Source organism: Magallana gigas, chromosome 2 (genome assembly GCF_963853765.1).
Source record: "Magallana gigas chromosome 2, xbMagGiga1.1, whole genome shotgun sequence".
NCBI lineage: Eukaryota > Metazoa > Mollusca > Bivalvia > Ostreida > Ostreidae > Magallana > Magallana gigas.
The window spans coordinates 42,138,324-42,158,663 of NC_088854.1; the positions used below are offsets into that span (position 1 = coordinate 42,138,324).

Here is a 20,340-nt window from a genome sequence, read left to right on the forward strand (position 1 = left end):
AATTAATACCTACAAATATTAATGAAACCACAGTAAGACAGCACAAGACAGAATTTTCTTTACCTGTACACAGTAACTTTCATGGTCACACATTGGTTTAAGCATTCAGCAATGGATTATGAGATCATATATGACAACCTTACAGAAAAATTAAATGTTCCATTACATGTATCAAAACTTTAATAATTAGTAACTTTTTTTCTCCATCAGGTTGGATTCGTTTGTGCTGGCAGAGACTTTTAAGTACTTGTATCTGTTGTTCTCGGAGGAGAAAGACTTGGTGGTGCCGGTCAATGAGTACATCTTCACCACCGAGGCCCACCTCCTCCCCCTTGCCCTGTCCCTAGTCAACGCCTCCACCTTAGAAACCAAGGTGAGGAAAATCTAATACAACACTCTGATTGTAATGTCGGATATACCACCATCCTTCAGACCATGCACTTGTTATCACTGCATCTCTTGTAATAAGATTGAAAGGATTGATTTTGTTTGTGTCACCATTTAATTAATGATGATGATAAATATTATTGTTCACTAAGTAAACTGAGGGATTGAAGGTCCATTGACATTGGACTTTAACTAGACTAAGTACATGTCTATGCTGTTAATTGTTTTGTTTGTATTGAGAAATAAGATGACAGTTTTTACACTATGTAGAATGACCTCAGAATGAAAAGAGGCCAAAATCAAACTTATGAAAAAGGGATGAAAAACATTAACTTAAGTTCTTTTCAAATTCTAATGTAATTTTACTCCCCACATAGGTCTGAAATTGTCAATAATGTCTATAGGTACAGCATTGTTTTAGATTTAAATTTGATTGCTTTATTTTCAGGTGAAAACAAACCTCTACGATATTGACCTAGATGGACCCTCCTTAATGGACCCCGAGGACGATGGAGACCAACAAACCTGTCCCAACCCATTGCATATGAACAAAGGAACCACGTCCTATGCATTCGATATCCGTACTGAGCTCAAGGATTATGTTAACAACATTATGTCAACAGAAGATGGGTAAGTCAAAGTTTGGTAAACAGTTGATGAATCACCTCTAAAGGTGATGAAGGGTAGGTCAAAGTTTGGTACACAGTTGATGAATCACCTCAATAGGTGACACAGGGTGGGTCAAAGTTTGGTACACAGTTGGTGAATCACCTCTAAAGGTGACACAGGGTGGGTCAAAGTTAGGTACACAGTTGGTGAATCACCTCAATAGGTGACACAGGGTAGGTCAAAGTTAGGTACACAGTTGGTGAATCACCTCTATAGGTGACACAGGGTAGGTCAAAGTTTGGTACACAGTTGATGAATCATCTCTAGGTGACACAGGGTAGGTCAAAGATAGGTACACAGTTGATGAATTACCTCTAAAGGTGACACAGGGTAGGTCAAGGTTTGGTACACAGTTGATGAATCAACTCTAAAGGTGACGCAAAGGCATATGGCAGAATTCCAACACATAGCATTTATTTATTGTTTATAAAGCCAGTTCATGTTGGGAATTAACTTGTTGAAATAAAATTCAAAACTCTTTGAATACAAAGTATATTGATATTATATCTTGCACCCTCTGATTTTATGGAATTGATAATGATAATCCCTAAAAATCAAAGCTTTAAGCAATCAGTCTTATAAGTCATTCAGATATTTTTTAGCAATTTGATATAACCTATAGTGGGTAATGTTTTTTTCATCACACATCAATTGCTAAAATGCATCAATATTTGTTTAAAAAAAAAAAAAATTAGATAAAAAGTACATGTATACTGTAAAATAAATTACATGAAATGTAATGGTATAATTATTATTAATGGATTAGAAAAGACTCCTCAAGCCAAATACACCTTAATCTATATCTTTTATTATATCATATATATTAGTGACGTTAAGTGAATATTTCAATTTTACATTTACAGCAGTTGCAGAAGACCAGGACCCAGATTACGAGCTGCGGAATTCTTGATCGGTAACAAAGAGCACCAGGATCTGATTGGTCGGATGGGAATCAAGATCTCTACGATGAGCGACGGTCGACTTCAGCTTCTTCACTCTTCTGGATCTGTAAGTTTTTGTAGTAATGACAAAAGCAGAAGAATCTCAAACTTACTGGAGGTTGTTATCCTAGAGTTATAGGTTGTTATCTTAGAGTTATATCCCTTTTATGATTTAAAACGGAATTGCAATCATTAAAACTTCTACTTTTTTTTACGGGATACATTTTAAATAATTACTAGTACATAGAGTTAATAATACCTAGTACAGAAAAAAACCCAACCCAGTCTACAACTGATTTCAGTAACATGTATGGCCCAAAATTTCACAACTATCATTTACTTGTGAAAAAAAGTGATAATCAGTCATAGTAATACATGTACAATGAATACAATACATGTTTTTATGTTCCATAGATCTACATGTATAACCATAGGCTGAAATATCACAATCACTTGTATCATAAATACAACAGTATCAGCTAGAATACCATGTAAAATTTACATTTGTTGTTAGTTTGATAAAACAAATGTGCATTCTTCAAGGCTGCCTCGAAGCAAGATGCAGAAGATGGATTAGAATTCATGAAAGAAATGATTGAGCTGTCCCAGAATGCCCAGCATGAACGTATGTACTCTTTACCTGAGATGATAACTTAAACCATATTTCACAGCAAATTTCTGAATGTCGATGATATTTGATATCTGGGATCTTTTTGACTGTAGATCAACAAGAGCCTATGACGGTACAGTTCATCTCCTATCCTTTCCATGGATCAGTATCATTAAGGGCGGGGCCTGCTCAATTTGGCTACAACCTGAAAGTGAAACCTCCGGTATGTAATAACAAAAGCTGTACTAGAAGTTCATCATCTTCGCTAGCCAAGAGTTCACAATCAACTTTGTTCCTGTTGTAGAGGAGTTGATTGGAAACTGGTGGCTAGCAAAGATGAATGTTCATGTACTGTATACAGGGAAATATTCACCCCCGTTTAAAACTTATCAACCCTTTCGCCCTTGTTATCAGTGGGCGAATTAAAGACTAGGTGAATTCAAATGTCTGAAAGTATTTCTCTGTTACACGACTTTGTTTGGGCGAATTCAAGACGAGGTGAAACTGTTTGCAAGTGTAGAAGGGCCAAAATAACACAGGTCGAAAATTACCCTGTATACAGTATTTATCTTTAAGGTATCTTTTTCTCTAAAGTTAGTTATAATAAAAATGAATAGGGACAGTGTGGTAGAGTTGTAGGATAATTAAATCACCATTATAAATGAGGAGCTACCATTTATACAACAGTGCTGTATGCTGTGTGTAATATGTGATGATGACTGTTTCCTTCTCCTTTCTGGGTGAACAGATTCTGGGACATGTCGCTGTGGTCCAGCCGTACGATGCATGTCGCCCCCTCCAGAACCCCAGGGACCTAGAGGGCAAGATCGGCTTGTTGGAGAGAGGAAGCTGTATGTTTATGGACAAGGTAATTATGAATGGATTTATGTTCAAATAATATCCATAGCTGGTTTTTCTTTCTTTTGAAGGCAAATATCTGAATTTTTTATTCAAAACTTGGTGAGTTTTTTGGTTTTTTTTGTAAAATTTTCAGATTTCTGTATTTTATTTGTGATAAATCATTACTGATTGATATTTTTGGACTTATATTGGTAAAGAAAAATATGTTTTATGCCCTCTGGTTGATTTTATTAAGTGTCACCTTCATATCCTGAATGAATCACCAAAGGAAGCATTTCATTGTTTAAATGTTGCATGCCATGACGCAACATTTAATTAACACCTGTATGTTAAGTCACAATCCAACATTTAGTTATTGGAGGTTTAGCTGGTATATGTCTACATATACCTCTAATAGAGTGTCTCGTGGGTGTTTTAAGGCAGGGTGCTAATATTTTATATGATGTGTTACATGTATTATGAAATTTTATTTGTTACATTTGTATATTGGCATGTGGCACTTGAATAAACATTTGCTCCAATACTGCTACTACTACTACTACCACTTGTTGATGAAATTTGTTGCATGGTTTCATGATTTAGATGATCATGTATTTGGAATTCAAATACAGTCAAACTTCTCTTTCTCAAAGTAGATGGGACTGTTTGAAAACCTCGAGATATCCAAGTATTCAAGATATCGAGGGTAAAATACTTAAAAAAGAAGTGGTTGGGACTTACAAATTACTTCGACATACCTATTGTGTTTGAGTAATCAGTGTTCCAGATATCGAAGTTCAACTGTATATAGAAATATTAAATTTGAGAATGAAAATTATATACCTTAATCAGGGACATATATACTAGCATATTAGTATATATATATGCCCCTGCCTTAATTGACGTTGATTGTTTCATTGTGGTAACAATGCAACACTTTTTAATCATGCAGATTTAATTATAAAAAAAATGTTACACAATGACAGCCAAATCTTATTATCTCAAACTTGATGGAAGTGAGGAAAAATTATGAGATATTGTAGGATTCAAAATGTTGAGGTTGGTTACATAAAAAGGCACAGTACATTTGTAGTTCTTACTTCCATCTACACTGTAACTACAAAAGAAATATGATATAGGTAAAATTTGGTCCCCTTATATCACAATTTTTTTTTTAAGTGTTTCAGTGTTAATTATTTTAATTTTGTTGATGAAAGAAATATTTTTTACCTATCTATTTGATTTAATAGCACTCACTTGAAGTGTATGACATCATAAGTGACCCTTTTTAATAATTTAACCAAAATTAAATTCAGGAGAGAACATAAATAGACATTGTGCCTGCTGTTCAATCCATTTCAATGTATTTACCGGTATATATTTGAATAAAATACTTATTAAATTAACCAAAATTAATTTCCTTATCTTTTTTCAAGTGGGAAATACATATAGAGCAACACTTTGAACAAGGAAAATATGTTTTGGTCACTCGATTGGTCTTGAGTACCGGTATATAATCAAGAAACATTATATGACCTACTTTTCAATTACTGATTTCCTTTATTGAACAAAGGCTGCTCTGTTTCTTGATTTGTTTTTTTTTAATAAGGTGAACTCATCATTTTCATGTATGTATTGGATTTACCTTTAAATTCGAGGACCTATTTTCGTAATAAAGAGTCTGACACTGATGATAAGCATGATAATTGGAATAACGTCATTCTAAATGACAAAAACCAGAATGACATGTACATGACAGATGTTTCATTTGTTAAATATGTTTTGATATTTCTGGAATATCTTTAAATTATATTCTTTTCATTAATTTACATTTCCAAATGAATCAACAGAAGAATAAAAAGGTTCATTTCGGTGTTAACTTTTTAACACCTGAGGATCAAGGTCATATTTTTAGGTCACCTGAGTCACTCAGGTGACCTATTGCAATTGGTCTTCGTCCGTCGTGGTGTGTCATGCGTTAACAATTTTACATTTTTAATTTCTTCTTGAAAACTACCAGGCCAATCGTTACAATTTTTGGTGTGAAGCATCTCTATGGTAAGAAGAATCTAAATTGTGTGGGGCCAAATATGCAAAAAAAAGCCAAATTTTCAAAAATCTTCTTCTCTACTCCCACACATGTGATGAGAAAACTGTTTGCATGGTTATGATGTCCATGAAGCCCTCTACCAAAATTGTGAAATTTATGACCTCTGGGTCAGGGTTCTGGCTCTAGGGTGGGGCCAATATGGCCAAATAGTAAAAATGTATTAAATCTTAGAAAATCTTCTTCTCTACTATCATATATATTTGTTAAAAACTAAATGTGTGATAATGATGTCCATGAAGCCCTCAACCTAAATTGTGAAATTCATGATCCCTGGGTCAGGGGTTCAGGCTCTAGGGTGGGGCCAATATGGCCAAATAGTAAAAATGTATTAAATCTTAGAAAATCTTCTTCTCTACTCCCATATATATTTGTTAAATACTAAATGTGATTATGATGTCCATGAGGCCCACTATCAAAATTGTGAAATTCATGACCCTTGGGTCAGGGGTTCAGGCTCTAGGGTGGGGCCAATATGGCCAAATAGTAAAAATGTATTAAATCTTAGAAAATCTTCTTCTCTACTCCCATATATATTTGTTTAATACTAAATGTGATTATGATGTCCATGAGGCCCACTATCAAAATTGTGAAATTCATGACCCTTGGGTCAGGGGTTCAGGCTCTAGGGTGGGGCCAATATGGCCAAATAGTAAAAATGTATTAAATCTTAGAAAATCTTCTTCTCTATATATACTCCCATAAATATTTGTTAAAAACTAAATGCATGGTTATGATGTCCATGAGCCCTCTACCTTAATTGTGAAATTCATTATCCCTCGGTCAGGGGTTCAGGCTCTAGGGTGGGGCCAATATGACCAAATAGTAAAAATGTATCAAATCTTAGAAAATCTTCTTCTCTACTATTATATATATTTGTTAAAAACTAAATGCATGGTTATGATGTCCATGAGGCCCTCTACCAAAATTGTGAAATTCATGACCCTTTGTTAGGTGTTCAGGCTGTAGGGTGGGGCCAATATGGCCAAATAGTAAAAATGTATTAAATCTTAGAAAATCTTCTTCTCTTCTCCCACACATGTGAGCAAAAAACTGAATACATGTACATGGTTACGATGTCCATGAGAGCCTCTACTAAAATTGTGAAATTCATGACCCCTTTGTTAGATGTTCAGGCTCTAGAGTGGGGCCAATATGGCCATATATTAAAAATGTTTTAAATCTTAAAAAATCTTCTTCTCTACTCCCATACATGTGGGCAAAAAACTGAATACATGGTTATGATATCCACAATCTCCTTTACCTAAATTGTGAAATTCATGGCCCCTGGGTCAGGGGTTCAGGACATGAGGGGGGGGGGGCAAAATGGCAATATAGTGTTAATGCATATACCCGTAATGTTTAAAAATCTTCTTCTCTATTCTCACACATCTGTATAAAAAACTGACTAATAATTATGTTTACCAGGAAGTCCTCTACTGAAATTTTAATTTTCATGTCCCCTCAAGGATGGGTTTTGACTCTAGGGCAGGGCCAAAATGGATGTATAGATGTTAATGCATATAACATTAAAAAATTATCTTCTTTCCTCCCACACACCTGAAAGGAAAACTGAATTCATGATTTTGTAGATCAGATCGTTTAGTTTTTCACCAAAATTATAGGTTTCACACTTCTTTTTGAAATGTGGTCGTCTTTACAAATTTATAATTTTTCTACTCCAGTATGAAACCTAATTAATTAGATGCATTTATGAGACTCCATGACAAGTTTGTGTATGGGATATATGCTACTCAGGTGACCGTTAAGGCCAATTGGCCTCTTGTTGATTTTTCCTTGAGCTCATATTTGTTAATTAAGATTGTTGCATTATTACAAAGTGAACATAAGGACAAGGTTATGTTCACAATTCTTAATGTTTTGACTATATATAAACAACAACAATTAATAAATGTTTACATCCACCAAATATTTTCTCCTCTATTTCTTAAGCAAGCCATTTGTAATTATTCACAGGGCTCTAGATACTGACAGGGCTAAAATCTACATTATCCTGAATTCTAACCAGTTTATCTATTTGTCGAAACCTTTAGCAACTTAAAACAAATCACGGACTGTAAAAATTAGATGATGATGTCCAACTCAGATTCACATATAAGAAGAATCGACTGATTCTTTAATTTCATTTAACATACTGATGTACATGAACAATAATTTAGGTACTTTTACCCACTTTTTATAATTAATTCAGCGATTTATTGAAAGAATGATTAATATTTACTCAAAAATATGCTATAATTATAAGTATCTTTGATCATTCATGTGGACTATATATTATGTAGTGAATAGACACAAAAGCTGCCCTCTGCCTTTGGCAACATTTGTGTCCTCAGGTCCAACAGATACATTTATTATATGATTAATTTCTAGCTCTCTGATTGACCCCTGTAGAAAAAAATAGAATGTAATATTCACCTGCACATGACCTAGGAGGTCAATATAAGATTTGATTTTCTCTACATTGGACTAATATTAGATCATTCAATGAACTATCTCATTTCTCAATTTGTCCGGTGAAGGCTTTTAACTAAAATCTTTGCTTGCTATTAAACACCCAATTTGATATGTCTGAATCAATTTGTCACTGAATCATGTAATACAATAATTATTGCAGCTTTTTTTTTCAATCAATATGATGATTTAGCTACCCTCGAAGTACATTTCTCGGGTAGCTAAATTATCAATGTATTGACCTCAAAAACAGCAATAATTGCTGCATAAAGTTGCCACCCTACCTTAAGTGAATAATTGCATGACGTCCAAAATCATGAGTATAATCATCTGAAGATGTATCAAATATAGCAACCATAGGTTTCATTTTTTCTTTGTCAGGGCTAAATTTTTTTTTTGTAGGATGCACACTATTAGACCTAGCATTGTATGCTTACCTCTTATCGTGCTTCCCCATAGAACAGGACAATTAATTAGCAATTAACATATCCATGCTGTTAGAAAATGATTAATGTTATGTAAAATTACTTCATTAAATACAGGCTAGACGTCTTCAAGCAGCGGGAGCTATTGGTGGAATTGTAATAGGTAAAAGCAATTTAATTAAGTATTATGATAATGAATTTAATTATTGTCATTTTCATAACATGTAACAGCTGTAGAAAAAACAAATATTTTGTGCATAAGATAATCGGTTGTTGTTCCTTTTCGCCTCCGTTTATTAACATTAATTTTTTAAAGCATATTTAAGGTCTGTTTAATTGTTTAGCGCTTTATTCAAAAAGTATATTCTTTGATAATTTATTAGCACTAGCTTGCAGTATAATTATGACAATTAACAGAAATGAGGCTGTTTTTCAACTGTATATAATCATTTTTTGTCCCCCACCGCAACGCGGAGCGCGGACGTAGAAATGCCGGGTGTCCGTCCATGTGTCCGTGCGTCCGTCCATCACACTTTTTTGTAAGCGCTCTCATGCCTACAAATTTAGATGGATTTTCATTAAATTTATACCAAATGTTTATACCACTATTACCTTGGTCAAGTTTGAAAATCAGCATTGGTTGATACTTTTTGTTGGAGTTATGGGACTTTGACCACAATAATGACTCCGTTTTATCCCAAAATTCACCTTGTAAGCGCTCTCATGCCTACAAATTTTGACGGATTTACATGAAATTTATACCAAATGTTTATACCACTTAAACCTTGGTCAAGTTCCTAAATCAGCCTTGGTCGATGCTAGTATACTGCTTGACCGGCAGGGGACCCAGGAATTCTATTCTTGTCAAATTTTTGTTTGTTTGTAATGGGTCCATTATATATACACGTAAGAAGCAAAATTTTTCTGTCAGTTATTAGTTGTGAATAGATATATCTTTGATAAAAATGTATACATAACGGGTAGTTATTTTTGCCTCATGATTTTTTCAAACTTATGCACCAACAGTTTTGCTCCATCTTGAATTTGCCCAAACACAGTTAAAAATAGATACTCATTTTAATTTAACACAGTTGTTTAAAAACATGAAAAATTATTTTGTTCAAAATTTGCCAACTGACGAGGGCAAAAGGGGCAAAAATAAAACGGTGAACATTTCAGTTTAACAGTACTTTGAGGCATGCACTAAAAGTTTCCTAGAAGTAAAGTTGGAAAATTATTAGCAATTTTATTTAAGAATTTACGGAAATGATATTCACTTTAAGGACCCATCATTTCTCTTAATATAATCCTTATTATTCCAGAATTGAGATAATTCAGTTTCAATCATAATGCAGATTTCTTTTGGTAAATAATGATAATCTTTTGCTAATGAGTGGAGAAAAAAAAGGTAATCCACTAAGATTAATGGTTTCCAGCAGTAAATGAAAAGAACGTTGTAACGCTTTACAGTGTAGATCTGGTCCATGAACAGATAATGTTGATTTTTCAGATAATAATAAAGAAAGTTCTGCAGAGTCCAGCCTGTTGTTTGCAATGTCAGGGGACGGACAGTCGGACGTCACAATCCCCATTGTCTTTCTGTTCTTCAAGGAGGGACAGCGCTTGTTGGAAGCAGCCTATGAGTACCCAGAGCTACAGGTCCTTCTGACCTACACTCCTAAGAATAATGGTAACCTTGATTTTTCTTTTAATGACTATCAAATGCATAGTGCTTGTTGTTGTCTCATTGATATTTTTGTGGTCAATTTTTATGAATGTATCACATCTAACAGGTGAGAACCTAGTAAGTTGCAAGAACATGTGTTCGAACCCTTTCTATATTATATACACAATAAAATATGTTCAAACCAAAATCACACAGGTTCAAAGATATATAGAATTGTTGTCAGTAGCTCAAGAACTATGTTGATTTTTTTTTTACATAATAACATGAACATATATTGAAGGAATTTGAATTACAGTGTTATACAGAGTTTGCTTTAAAAAAAAACCACATTTATTTTTTCCGAATTTCAGTTGTTTTTAAAACAGCTGGAGAAGAAAGTTTACAGCAGCATAACCCAAATCCAAGTAGTGCTCCAAACCAAGAAATCCCAACCCAGACTCATTCTACAGGTGTGGTGGAAGATCCCCCCAGTAGTCAGGGGGAGGGGCCACCCACAGATAAATCTGCAGAGCTCAACCCCCAAGGAACCAAGCTGTCACAGTCTATTGTGTCGTTGGAATCTCTAGGAAAATCCACAGACACCTATAGGTAATTATCATATACTGTAGTCGTATTTTTTTCCACGGGGTCATAATTCCGCGGAATCACAATATCAATTTAATCCGCGGGTAAAAATTTACGCGGATTCTTTGAATGAAAAATAAAATCATTTGAATAATCATTATTAAATTTAGTTATAAGCGATTTTCATTACCTAGAATTTGTCCAACTTTGGACTTAAATTGTAAGAACTGTTCACAGTGAACAGTAATTATCGGTTGTGCACTGGTTGGTAGTCATTAGTTACATGTAGCGGTCAAGATGTTACGATGCCGGCTAAAATCGTCTTGTGATCTTTATTAACTGTCAATTTATGTGTTCAAATGTCGTTTAAATTATGAGTTGATCAGTTTTATCAATTAAAAGTCAGAGCACAAAGGGATCTAAAAATTGCAGTAAAAACACGGGTCTTAGCGTGTAGTTAATTGGGACATTGAAGACAGACCCGCTTGGGGCTATTTGTCGTCTGACACGTGCCGTTATCTCAAGCTGGGAGAAGTTTAAATTTCATGCAAGTAAATTTACAGAAATATTATAATCTTAAGGAGATTAGATTATTTATTATGTGAATTTTAAATTCAAATTTGTTTGACAGTTTTTATAGATAAAAACGATATACATTGGGTACACGTATATGCATGCAAGTGTTCTATAATGTAGTAACTTCCGATAATCCGTATTCATGTAATGCAATTTCAAAATTTTATACTAAAAATGCACTTTAAGTACACTGGGAAAAAATTCCGCGGAAAATTTGTGCCCGCGTTCATAGCGTAAATTAATACCACGCGGACAAAAGTACGTCTACAGTACCTATTTACTGTTATGAGGGCAATAGCAAGTTTATCGCCCGATTCGGCGGCAACTATTTCCTGAGGCAGAAAAGTCAAGAAATATGTATTTTATTATAAATAAAAAGGAAAACTGTATTTATTGGTGCTGTAGAGTTAGTTAGTGTTTCAGTTTTCCGACTTTGAATTTAATGTAGCGATTTAGGTAATACTAGAAACGTTCTGTGATTGAATATGAGGGAAATTGAATACACAGTGAGACATGTAATGCATTGTAATTTAGTAGCTATTTTGATAAGTACTGTCAATTCTACAAGAGTAAGTTTATGGTAACATGTAAATTTTTGTTTCATTTCAGCTGCAGCATTCAGTATGGTCCAGTGTTTCTGTCTGTCTTTGCCACAGTACTTCCCGGTGAAAACAATTTTAAGATAAACAAACACAAGGATAACACAGTAGATCTGAGATTCCATTTATTTGAAGTTACTGCAAACAAAAAACCTGAAATTAATACATTATATGTTGAAATAGTGGAATTATTGCGTCAAAAGACAAACTTTCTGTCCCTAGAGAATCAAGAACAATACCTTATAGCTTTAGCAAGAATGCTAGAAGCTGCCGTTTTTCAGCTTGATATTAGCAATATGGAAGGACAGAAGATTCTGAAATTAGCAGGACTTCTCAGGATTGAAGATGACCCAACAATTATCTCAGGATCAAAGACTGCTTGTTCACAGCATTTAGATACAACATTAACAAATCATAATCCCTTAGTCTGTCAGAAAAGGACTTGTCCCTTACTGGAATACAGTCAAAGGAGACAGCAGTGTCCCAAACGGACATGTCATACCACGCCCAACTCAGGAATCCTTACCCCCCAGAACCAGGGCAGTGATGGGGGATAGCTTTAGAGGGTGTCTCCCATTTTTATTGTACCCATTTTGCACTATGCTATGTAGCTTCCATTTGTCTTTCCCCATTAAGTACAAAATCTGCAGTGTAAGTGCATGGTAAGGTCATTTGGGATAAAATAAATACTGTGAACGTGGTTATTTACGCGTAGGAGAAATTTTCACTAGTTGCACAGTAAATACCCATGATTACAACAATAATAACTTTATAGTGGTAAGTCACACAAGAGTATATTTAATAACCACGCGTATTGTTTGACTATAAAGAAAAGGCAAACTTTACCACTTGCGTAAATAACCACTTTTTCAGTATATTACCTTTTTTACCATTAAAGCCAAAGGATGTAACACAAAATTAATACACATGCATTCATGTGTTCACAAATGTGAATAAGTGTAATTAAGATCTTTCTCCTATGTGTTCTATTTTTGCAACTTCAGTTTATTAAATTTCTGCAATTGCCAGGTTTTTTTAATCAGTAAGGTATTAATATTGATATATTAATTTTCTTTCATACCATCATCTTATAAAATGTGGGAAATATGAGTACATGTAATTTTTAATATTTTTTTCCCCAACACAAACACAATTAAAATCACATAGTTAATGTAATAAACTATGAAACACACAGAACTGTTACAATGTCTTACACAAAGTACATGTAATTTGTAATTATAATTGTCAGAAATAAAATTCAAATCAAATACCAAGTATATGCGAGACTTTGATGTTTTGAACATGGTATGTACTATTTATTTCTTACATTTGTCAAACAAAGCGTATATTGAAAACACCATTGCAGTTTAAGCAGATAAAGAATGAATTCAATACAGTCATAGAAATTTATTAAGTTTGAGTTTTTGGTATCAAATTTTAATCAGCATTAATTTTGATTGCTCAAAATTTTTAACAATATATTTGCAATTAATTAGTTTGCCCTATTTAAACTCAGTTCATATTTGTGAATGAAAAGGAAATTATAAATTAATGTTTTGTGTTGTGCAAGTGCCTAATATTAAAACAAAACAATCAATATGCATAAACTTTGTTTAACAAATAGATTGATTGATTGCTGTAAGTGAAGTACATCTTCATGTAAGGCTCTGATTGATTTATAGATTCTGAAGTAGTTTATTGGCATATAAATTGCATACATATTGCCATATATAATGTTTCAGTAAATCTCAATATGATTCACTTAGTCTTGTGCATAATCTTTTGTTCTCTATCTTGCTGCAAACTAAGTGTTTTTGGTGCATTTTTACTATAGAAAATTATTTATTTTGTGAAGCTTGTTTTTTTTTATTATGTTGGTTATGCTCTGTATATACATGTATGAAACAGAAAGTGAAAGTAAAAATTAGATTTAAATTTTTTTTTATTTTTTTTTTGCTCGGAACTCTTGATAAGTCTACCTGATCACTAATTTCACAAGTTGAGAAACATTTTAGACCTTGACGTCTAGTATAAGTTAATTTTTTTTGGTTATTTCAAATTATTGTATAGAGATTGTATCTAGGATGTCTTGATTTTGTTACATGTATGTGGAGAATCCTTTATATTTTTATTTACATATCAATGAAGTATTGTTTTGATTAGTAATCCTTTTGAGTGATAGAGTGAGAGAAAGAAAATGAGTGATGTAGAAAGACAGAAAGAAAGAAAGAAAGAAAGAGAAAGCAAGTGATTTTTGAATTGTTGAACAAACTTGCTTGATGTACTTGTCTGTGCAAAGTCAGGTTGTTATATTATACATGTAAATATGCATGGATATAATCAAATGTTTCCTGGTAAGACAAGAAATCTGGGCATGTATATTTACATTTTAAAAAATCAATTTATATTATGTGACAAGCAGGATTAACTGTTATTTTCTGCTGAAAGCAGTACGTGTTCTTTACACATGCAATGAAAAAAAAAAGTTTCTTATATATCATAACTGGTCAGCAATTAGAATATTTTAGAATTTGAAATGTCATTTACAATTAAAAAAAATTTTAATTCATGATACTTTGTCAGCTTGTTAATATATAAAAATACAAAAGCTAAGATATATATTCTTATATAAGGACTGATAAGATACTGAAAATTATAAAATCAACAAATCTGATAATTATTTTGAAAAAAAAATATTGAAAACAATGTATACATATTCAACATACATTGATTTGTAACCCTTAAATATTTTCATTACTTGGAATATGTAGATTTAGACTGGAGTATGCGTATCAAAACTTTTAAATAGTGTCTTATTTTTAGAACTTCAATGTCGTTTCTTTTATAGAGTGAGTCTGTGCTCCATATTTTTGTCATACATGTAGTCTCAATAAGGTCTAATGGGAGACGAACCAATTTCAATCAGCAAGAACGTGGAGAGATGACCCACTATACATTAAAAATATCAATTTGTGTTCCAACAATTTCACGTTTTAGAAAAATAAGTCCGTTAATTCGTGGCTAAAGTCGGATATAGCATTTAACAATTTAACGCACTTAGTTGTGAATGAAATGGCTCAGTGGTTAGAGCACCAGACATTACATAACAAGGTAACTTTACATAACAAGGCTTTTTAGGTTGTCAATGTGGGTTTTGATATCATCAAAACTTAAGGCACTTTTTCTTATTATTTGTTAAAATATTTCTAACTATATTAGTTAAATATAGTAAGAAATTGTGTTTTTGTAAACTTGCATTATAACATTATATGAGAAATTCAATTTTAAAAAGAATAAATTTAAATTTGTATTTAACAAATAAACCAAGTGGGCATTTACGCTATTTGTCTTCTTTTTGTCAGGAAAAGATACACGTAACTTTTCATGTACGTTTTTAAGGTGCAAATTGGCCGTCTTCTAATTATTATCTTATTGGTCAAGTGGACTTCTGTCAATATTTTTTCGTTATACATGTGCATTGGATGATTTTAAATGCGTGTGAAAATCACTGTGCCTGTGCGAATTCAAAACGACGGGGCAAAGTGTAACCCCCCCCCCCTCCCCCCCCCCCCCCGTTTTAAAGTATAGAAAGGCAAAAATATGACGGGGGCGAAAATAACCCTGAATACAGCCGGTATTTACTGATTGTAATACATGTAGGCTGGTTTTTCTTTGCGTTGTCCTTTATTGGAGTGTAATGTTCTGTTGAGATTTTAATCATGGCCTTATGATATGCTATGCACCCCTCAATAAATGACCAGTTTTATTCTCTTTGCTAAAGTGGTCGAGTTTTTATTAGGATTTTAAGACCTTGGGCAGATAGGCATTAATAACGTACTAGTAATAGGCTGGTTGTTTTCATGTTCAACATTTTGATACATTATAGTCATTTTTATTAGATTATTATTTTTCTTTGGGGGGGGGGGTGTCATTTTTAAAGCGCACATAAAACTAAACAGAAAAACACCGCAAAAAGCTTAATTTATTTTTCTAAATCGAAATCAACCTCGAGCCCTAGTCCAAAGGCATGGCAGCCGTTTTGCAGTTTTGTAATTTCTAATATAACTAACAGAGAAAAATTCGCCACCTTTTGACCACTTGATTAAATTTGATTAAATTCAAGTCTGCTTCAAATATTTCTCCATATCATCTATAATCAAATTATACATCCCAGCAATTATAGCATTTCGTCTAAAAATTAACAACTCCCCAGACATCCTAAGTCCTTTATTTCAAAAGAAAAAAAACCTTCTCTTGACATTCGTTGACCTATCATATTACAACTTCTTCGTGAATTAGATCAGGCACTTCCTCGCACATGTTATTTCAATTTAGTCAATAATGAACATTTTTTTTTGGTATTACACTATTTTACATCTCAAGACTCAGGAGTTATTCAAGTTTATTCAGTTTCAATTCACGTGATACCATACAATTATTTCTGAAATTTTCAAAAACAGATCAAACAGGAGAGGGATCTACTATAGTTACTAGTATTAGAGTTATCCTCGGATCCCCTCCGACCATGAACCGTTAATTTTACAATAAGCTTTCAAAAGCTGTATATGTGCAGCATCTCCAAAGTCCTCTTGCGGCCTTTGAATCTCTGCAACAGAACTGCTACTGTCAGAATTAGGCTTCTTTTCTCTTTCCATCAACCCCGTGCGTTTCCAATGGTGTGCCACAGCAGCTTTCATAAAAGGTACGTAGTGTTGGTGCATGGTCAATGTTGTAAGCAAAATACATCACACTACATGTACATGTATCTGTACAGTGCATCATAGTATTACGTGTTATAGTAACATTGTGGACAATAATGCTAACACCCACCAAGTATTTACGGGTCAAGCATCATGCATACTCTAGATAGTCGGATCCTCAATCACACGCGTGTTGGTGGTAAAAAAACCGGCCTTCATGGCTTAATTGAGGTCGAAAAAATCTGGATAAGCAGACTTGTTATGAGGTGGGATGAAATTTTTATGCGAATCACAAAGCAGTTGACGTGTTTTAATAATTAATTCTTTTCTTTACATATTGCAGGAGACACTTTACTTGTTTTCACAAACATTTTCTTAAATATTTATAAGGATTATACGATTAAGCTTATAACTTGCTACTTCTGCTCCCCCCCCCCTTTATAGTTGTCCTCACCACCAACTCACCCCCTCTCTTTAAAAGGGTTTCAGGTTGCAAATTGCTGTTATAATTGCCTGGTTGGCAAACACTTTTCAAAATGATCTGATTGTATGGGGAAATTTGCACAAAGACAAATTATTTGATTATGAAAGATATGATGATAAATAAACGATACATATGTCAAATCAGCGAAACATTTGCAAATTTGGAATAAAAAATGAATATTTAAAACAATCAATTCAGTTAGTAACAACAAAAGCCCCTGCGGGATTCAAACTCGGTATGTACGGATCACAACCCGACACTTCATTTCAATCAGAGGTCAGCCATTTTATGATGATGTGTTATTCACCTTAATTTTTCCTAAATTTTTTTTCTCAATACTTTCAAAGCTAAGGGAAAAATAACTCTTTCTGATTTTTCTCTCAGCACTCAGTTGTATGTCATACGTTTGTAATTTGAATTTCACTCCTCTCTCATCTCCCTCGTTATAAGAGTTTTTTTAACAATGTATACATGTAGCTATTTTGTACCATGACAGAATTTTATCAAATCAGAACAAAATAGCGTTTCGAACGGATGTCAGACATGTTGTGATGATGTAGCACTCCATCTTAAAAGTACGGTTTTCTAATGCCAAAATGTGCCTCAGTTTATGTTTATCTGATTTCTTTAAAGGTGTAATGACATGTACATTCTATTTGAGTATTTATAAAGATAATTGAATCAGTCCTGTTTCCTCAACTTTCATCAGAGAATTTTACAAGTGTAGAGTCACCTCAGTTGATTGTTGAATGGACACCCCCGACCGAATTTAACAGAATTACCAAGGAGATTTACTCACATATTTTTTTTCGCTTTTATATTTTAAAGATTTTTCAAGTAAAATTCGGTCGGGGTGAAGTTTCAGTAAACAAGCACATGTGAGACCTACCTTAATTAACAAGGTGTTATAGATGAATTATTTTCTCTTTTGATTGATTATACTCTTTGATAGTTTGGACAGTGATTGGTTAATTGATAATTTGACTGATTGATTGATTGAATGATTTTATTGCATTATTGTTGTTGATGTAAACTACTGATTTCCATTGATTCATTTATTGTGCAGCTATTTACCAACTCACCTAATAGGTAGCCGGTCGGTTCTTAAACGTTTGGTTGCCTGTAATTTAGATAAATTACTGTAAACAAACTATTCTTCGCGACGACTGTATTTCGCGTCTTATCTAAAATGAACTGGTTCGCGGCGACTAATTTTCGCAACTAAGCCTTAATTATCCACACCAGTATATGGCTGTTTTGTTACAACTATATGGCAAATACTCAGTCCAGTCCGTGGCGAGGAATATTCGCGACAACGAGGCTCTTGCAAACCTCGCGAAAATTGCTTTACAGAATAAGCCAAGACCAAATCGCCAGTTTGTGATTAGCTGTTACTAATCTTTATTAGATTCAATTAAATTTCGTCTTATAAATTATTTCCTCTCTACCCTTCAATTTGATCATATTTCACTTCTTTAATGCGTTGGATTAAACGTTCTCTCAGAAGTCATTTCCAAGTGACCTCAAGTGTCTCTAATGATGCTGCTGGCAAAGACGGTAATCATCGTTTGATATCCAGACGGATTCTGGATAGATTTTCCCAAGGACACAGAATCAATTAGCAAAGAGTTAAAGCAAAAAATGGACCAAAGCAAATGATTTTTGCGCCAAATGGATAGGTACCAGAAATCAATAAAGATCAGCAAAAGAAATTATATCTGTGCTGCTCAGTAGCTTCCATAATGTTCAGCAAACGAGATGATTGGTCGAGAATGAATAAAGTTAATCAAAGTCATCGAACTTTTTTAACTTCCACTGGGCCATAACGTGATGAGGAATTTCAAAGTACTTTGCCAATCGCCTTGGAGTTTGACATAAATTGTGGAAGAAATCATTTTCATCTAAATTCATCTTCTCTGTTTCCATTAGTATCCCATTCTATCGGAAAGCACAAATATGTTTTTTAAAAATGTAAGCAGAAAAATAATCAAACGTTAATTTCAGACCACAAAACCCTTGGGCTTCTTAACAGAAAGATTATATTTTTAACCACTTCAATAAAAGAGTTACACTTTATTAAACGAAGATGTTACGTTCTCAATCACGGATAGTGGAATCATTCAAGATAATGTAAGCTTATTCTAGTTGCGATAGGAACAGAGCAATTCTCTAAAGCAGTCTCCAAAAAGGCTAAGTCAACGCTATCCATAAATTCTATAAGTTAATGGTGACTTCTATTTACAATGCTAAACTTTTCAGCAATCAAATTCACTGTGGAATCATAAGAATTGGTCATGGCTCAATTTTCATGGCATCTGTCGGAGCCATCGCCAACGAACTTACATCCTCGACGAGAACAAATTCTGAGGAGTTAGTCTTCTTAATGAAATAAAGAACCGACGCATCTTCCTAATAACATCCCAACAAATAAGGAAAAAAAGCCAAACAATCCACGAAAATTGGCCACAACGAATTTAATAAATTCCACAGTAGATATATAAAAAGAAACAGAAAACTGTATCAATTTCGATTATTTTACTATATTCATAAAATTGATAGATATACACACATAATATCATATGTACATATATAATGTTTAATTATATAATGTATAATTATATGCATATACTGTAAACAGAGTACTACGCATGTTTTTTAACATTCGCGAATTTATTTTATCCATTTGGTATGAATAATTCATCCAACAATATAGGTAAGCGAGAAAAAGTATCCACGAGAAGGGGTTGCAGGCGAATTTCGCGGATCGTTGTGCGCGTATGTTCACAGTTATTACCGTATATTAGGATTTTTTCGCTTGTTGTAGATGTAACCCAAAAAGTAAGAATAAATCTTTAACTTTAAAAAAATTTGCGTATGCCATTTTTGCAATTTTAGAAGTTTGATAAAACATTTGATACCATCGTTGACATTATTTCTGAATTTACTGATTTTGTGATTTACAAATTATCGCGAACAAAAAAGAAGAAAAAAATCATGACGAATCTAAATGACAGATATTTATACAATATCATACAACAATTTATAACAGATACATATATATCACAATCTCAGTTTGACACTTATTTGTATTTTATGTGCATTAATGACAACGAATACCCTGTTAGACACAGCGAACTTTGAAATTTGCAACATACATCTTCTTTTTACAAAATATGTGCATATACATGTAAAATGAATTTCTCTGCTTTGCACAACCATTCGTAATCTAACAAACAATGTGTACTTGACGTTTTCTTTGACAATGTTAGAGTATTGCAA

The 20,340-nt window shown here is 33.4% G+C and overlaps 1 protein-coding gene across 1 annotated transcript in view; it reads left to right on the forward strand.

The window, feature by feature from the left end:
- LOC105326395 (ER degradation-enhancing alpha-mannosidase-like protein 3) overlaps positions 1 to 14,446 on the forward strand; it is a 30,665-nt gene extending 16,219 nt beyond the window's left edge. The window contains exons 13-22 of the mRNA XM_034445153.2: positions 211 to 373; positions 836 to 1,017; positions 1,920 to 2,064; positions 2,541 to 2,622; positions 2,721 to 2,830; positions 3,356 to 3,475; positions 8,569 to 8,614; positions 9,962 to 10,141; positions 10,489 to 10,726; positions 11,888 to 14,446. Coding sequence (XP_034301044.2) covers positions 211 to 373; positions 836 to 1,017; positions 1,920 to 2,064; positions 2,541 to 2,622; positions 2,721 to 2,830; positions 3,356 to 3,475; positions 8,569 to 8,614; positions 9,962 to 10,141; positions 10,489 to 10,726; positions 11,888 to 12,434 — 1,813 coding nt within the window. The 3' untranslated portion in view covers positions 12,435 to 14,446. The remainder of the gene's footprint in view (positions 1 to 210; positions 374 to 835; positions 1,018 to 1,919; positions 2,065 to 2,540; positions 2,623 to 2,720; positions 2,831 to 3,355; positions 3,476 to 8,568; positions 8,615 to 9,961; positions 10,142 to 10,488; positions 10,727 to 11,887) is intronic.
- The last annotated feature ends 5,894 nt before the right edge of the window (positions 14,447 to 20,340 follow it).